Consider the following 5,191-nt stretch of genomic DNA (forward strand, 5'->3'; position numbering starts at 1 on the left):
TGAATGATAGCCATGTAATGGAGATGATATAGACAGATATAGAGCCCACTACACATATGAGCATTCATGTGCTAGCACCCTAAGTTAGACCCAAAAAAGTGACATGCTCTATTGGGTTTAGAAATGATTGTTCAAGGTCTTTATTGTGCCAAAGCCATAACATGACTGTAAAAAAGAATTGACAAGTTATAGAAGAATTTAACAAAGTAATTCAATTTGCAAATCATCGTACAAATAGTAGAATGTTGTAACACCTCAACATATATTGGTACAATATGTATGATCTTAGAATACATATGCTCTTATCATGTGTACAAGATGGTAGTACAGCCCAAATAGAATAGTTTCTAATATAGAAGTATCGTATCACAAATATGAAATACCAGCAAAATATCCGAAGTACAAGAACTATGATTATAGTTGTGCATAGAATGGCTATCGCTTATAATGGGGGTAAGCTTTTCATTTTGGAACCATGTATGGCATATGAATGGGGCTTTGGATCACACAAAGGATAGTGCTTGTTCAGTAAATGGAGCTTGGATTAGAGAGGAATTGCGGCACGGCAGCATAGAGATGAGTTCAACAAGCAATGGCGGCATAGGACAACTAGAGGGAGAGGAGGACTTAGTGAGGCACACCAACTCACGTGGATGGATGGTGGGCTACATGAAGCGGCATGTGGACTGTGAGGCTATGAGGCTGGTAGGAGATGCATAACTATGAGATGTGGAAGGGAGGAACGCACCTGAGAGAGAGAGAGAGAGAGAGAGAGAGAGAGAGAGAGAGGCATACATAATCTTACACAATGGGCCCTATCGGCCATGCAGGTATGAACGCGGTTTCATTTTTTTTTTTTTGGTCCTTTTTCCCCCCCTTTCAAATTTCCATAGCGCGATCGCCGCACGCCATCAAGACTTTTGTTACGTAGTCTTTCCTGAGACAAAAACAAAAACAAGGAAAAAGAAAGAGAAAAGAAAAGAAAAGGATGAGAGGAGATCGTGGCATCGTGCAAGATCCAGTTGGGGGTGGGGGGCCAATCAGAAAATTTCTACGAACATGAGACAACGACGCATTATTTATACCAAAAAAAAAACACGAGCCTGAATTTGTCAACCCACAATTTTATTGAAAAAGCATCAGTTGAGAACTACCTCCGGGTTGCAGGAATATATTATATATACACGTCATACAGGTCATGTGGAGATCTGGTGATGACGTCGTGGCTCGTGAGGGAGAATTGGGATAGCATAACGATAAAGTAATATGTAGGATATAGACATATTATATATAGATGGTTACGGCATGTGCGATTATTTCCTGTGGGTATAATAATAATAATAATAATAATAATAATATATTGTGGATACTAGATAATAATCGCGATGAATGATAAGCATGGTGACAGCAATTTAACAATAAAACAAGCGGTGAGAAAAGGTCAGCCTTTGCATACCTGACTTGCAGGTCGTCCCCGTGGGGCCTCAGCACGTCCGTCCGCACTGCAGTTTCCTTAAATAGAAGCACGGCCTGCCACAGTCGGAACCGTCTTCACACACACGCGTCTTCTCCCAACAACCCGACTAATTACTGGATTTTAACCACTCATTATTTAATGTGCCTTTAGCGTGGTGCCACACCCAAGCCCCCACTTAGGGTGGTGCCACACCTCGCTCTAGACTTCTTACGCAGCTTGCAAGTAAAAGCAATATATGGTGTCACATGTTCCTTTCCCTCCTTACTAATAAAGAATTCGACTATCTTTACTTTGAAAGTCTAGTCAGGACTCTTGCAAGTAAAGAGAGCATGGTGTCACATGTTCCTTTTACACCATGTTCCTTTGCCTCCTTACCAAAAAGGAATTCGGCTACCTTTACTTTGAAAGCCTAGTCAGGACTTCGAGTGTGGCACCGCCCTTAACCTCCTCACACATCACAAGGAATGTTAGTCTTGATTGATACTTTCTTCCCTTTCCAAATCTAGGGCTCAATTTATTTGCTAGTCTTCAAGAAAGTGTAGCAAGTCTTAGTATGTGGCACTACACTTACTAATAGTAGAGTGGCACTACCCTTACTAATAGTAGTTTGCTTTACCTTCACGTAGTTGTTTGTGTCGAGTGTGAAGCGATGATACATCCCAGGAGGCAATACTATCATGTCCCCTTTCCCCACATGGAACCTAATCCATTTCCCATTGTAGTCACGAATGTCCCAATAGCCTGCACATGGTCATTACCAACACTGACTTTAATTGTGTTGTAAACTTATGTTTCATAGCTCACTGTTAAATACAAAAGCTATCTTACACTTCCGTGTAACTTGACAATTCACATATTCAAATGAACATATCCCTCTTTGGAGGTGTTTTTTAGTGCAAAAAGTTAATTGTTGTGAATGCAAAGTTAAGTTTAGCTTACATGATCAATAAAGAAACAAACGGACATCCTCAACAAAGTCAAAAAGTGTTCTATAAGGTTAAGGATTAATAGTGAGATTAGCTACTCTCATGTGTTCTTACTTATCTTAAATTGGAGTCTCTTCTGAAAACACTATAGCAATACATACTCTAGGTCTAATGTAGCTCCTAAATATGGAAGCACTCTCAATAAACCTTGCAATATCACCTAATACCTTTGTCCTATATACACAAAACAGCTACTCCAACAAGCTTCTTGTGCATGCCATTTTGGGCTCGATGTTTCTTTCCTATTACAAATCTCTAATGTCATACCCCATTATCATCCACAAGGAAGAGTGAGGTCCATATCATGCAATGACAGAGATGACCTAGATACAAAGAATAACTAATCTAGTACGATTTCTTGAAGGATTTCATGGGTATAGTCTGAGGATTTTCTCCTTCGATTGGACCATGTTTTAGGTTGATAAATTGGGCTAGTAAAATGACCTTATTGTAAAAGCTATGATGGTGGTTAGACTTTGTAATAATACCTACCTAATGATGAGGACAAAGATAGTAACATAGATAGGAATTGCAACCTTGGTCTCCCAATCCTATATGGGGAAGCTAGGGAATGACAAACAATGTCCACTACCTTGGTCTCTCAATCCTATGAGAGAAAGCTAGGGAATGATAAACGATGCCCATAGTGCATGTGATAGTATAAGAGGATAGAAAGTGTGTTATCCTAAAAGAAGGCGGACCTTGGATACACTGAAAACCATGCATGATCAGCAACAACATGCATTAGCTTGGAGGCAACATGCTAGAGAGATGCCGTGTTATGACATGCCGTTTGATGTGGTGTCATAGTCATGGTAGGTTGGAGGTTCTGAATTCTATTGTTTGAGGTATGCTGTGAGATAACAGACGATTGTTTGAATTATGATATGCGGAAGAGAAACAAATAATAAGAGTAAGAAATGGAACATAATAGTAGGTTTAGGGGACCAGAAGCAATGAGTAGCTAGCTACTGGGATAATATCATATTATCCATGCCATAAGACGATAGGTAGCGGCGCGAAAAAAGCGGTTGTGAGGGTGAGACAAACTTATAAAATTACCACTTCCATCGAGGATGAGGCGACTCTCATCGTACGGGTGGAGATGCTCCTTGAAAAAGTGGGCGATTTTCTCCTCGTAGTTATCGAGCACGCCAGGTGCGACTGTAACAACCTCCTGCAGCATTGTCGCCATCATCATCCATCATCAGTAGTAATACTATGCAGTGATATACTAACTCAATCCACTAATCCAACCCGCTTTCAACTGCTCAGACTTAACACCTTAATGCGACACAAACGATGCGCAGGTCTTCATAATTCATACCCAGGATTAGTCGGCTTACCGTTAACTTGTAGCCTCGCGCAACCTTAATCTTATCGAGCAATGGGTTGGAGTTATAATCCTGCTCCACATCAATCTTCCAGCTCAAAACACCCAGTTCTGTGAGATAAAAAGCCGTTGAAGATATAGACTACGTCAACATAAGCAGCAGCCCTTCCATAATGCTATCGATGTCGCATGCAGCGATAGTGATATGTATGGATAAGCTGGCAAAGGAAATTCTATCGGATGATACCTTCAAGGTGGTCTTTCGGGATCGGACGGTTTGGATGGTACTTGTGCTCCAGTCGCTGATCCTCGTCCGTCGGATTATATTCCCAAGCTTCTAGAGTCTGCATCGTGCATTAAGGTATGGCCAAAGAAGAGCCGATGCCGATGAAGATGGTGATAAAACACGACTGAAGATTCCAGAACACGGGCAGCTGCGTCTTCGACTCCTTCTACTGATGCTGATCGACAGACCAAAGTATCAGCCCCATCATCTCATGTCATATCTTATGTCACATGCACAATATAAACTAGTAAACTAGTAACAGGGCACAGAAATATAAGCTCCCAGGTGCACGCTGCTCAAGAGGCCAAGAAAGAACTTTCTCAGGCGAAAAGAGAAGATTTGTTTTCTAATGGAGAGACGAATAACTCGACTGTATTGTGTCTACATGCAGACCCTGAGAGAGAGAGAGAGAGAGAGAGAGAGAGGCTAAACATCCGCAGATATGTTTTACCAGGACGACTCAAAATGAGAGGGGTTGACCTGAATCCCGAAAAAAGAGGGTAGAAACATCAGCGAAAAGTGTGAGGAGGGATATAGGTTAGAGATCACCATGAAGCAGAAGAAGTAGAGGATGGTGATGAGCTAAAAGCCAGAGACAAGAGATATAGAATAGGAGAGGGAGGTGCGTGGAGGTGGAGATGGAGGAAAACAAACACTAACCTGTTGCAGTGCCATGAATGGATGCTTGCTCCTGTAGTAGAGAACTTAGAAATAAAAGTGCTCCTTCGACAATGCGAGAGGGAGAGAGAGAGAGAGAGAGGGGTGCGTAGTATGTACTAGTCTATCACGGATAGCGTGGCATACGATTCAGATCCGCAATTGGCCTGAAATGTAGGGACGCTCAAAAGGGAGGCGTTTTGAAGCGAATATATATTGTACCTCGAATATAGGGAGGTTTTAGAGACATGGAAGTGAACATTTTTAACACCCTTCATACATATCTCCACGACACCCTACGCACATAAGGGTGAAAGAGTTAGTGCAGTTGTATGGAGCTGAGGTAGCAAGAGAACATTCTTTACTATGGTTAGAAAGAATGTGACCTATCCCAAAAACCATACATATTTCCCATGCAATTAAAGGATGAGTATAATTTTACCATGCAATGT

At 41.5% G+C, this 5,191-nt stretch overlaps 1 protein-coding gene across 1 annotated transcript; it reads right to left on the minus strand.

Moving 5' to 3' along the window:
• Positions 1–344: 344 nt before the first annotated feature.
• On the minus strand, positions 345–4,933 carry LOC148021278 (putative inactive acireductone dioxygenase 2). The gene is made up of 7 exons (XM_087699137.1): positions 4,743–4,933; positions 4,044–4,257; positions 3,810–3,907; positions 3,526–3,640; positions 2,094–2,218; positions 1,457–1,530; positions 345–937 (listed from the first exon to the last, which is right to left on the minus strand). Exons 2-7 carry the CDS (start codon positions 4,144–4,146, stop codon positions 880–882), a joined length of 573 nt encoding a protein of 190 aa, XP_087555263.1. The 5' UTR covers positions 4,147–4,257; positions 4,743–4,933; the 3' UTR covers positions 345–879.
• Positions 4,934–5,191: the final 258 nt, after the last annotated feature.

This window comes from Lygodium microphyllum, chromosome 18 (genome assembly GCF_053477565.2).
Source record: "Lygodium microphyllum isolate KBCC chromosome 18, Lygodium_microphyllum_v1.1.10, whole genome shotgun sequence".
In the NCBI taxonomy this organism is placed as follows: Eukaryota; Viridiplantae; Streptophyta; class Polypodiopsida; order Schizaeales; family Lygodiaceae; genus Lygodium; species Lygodium microphyllum.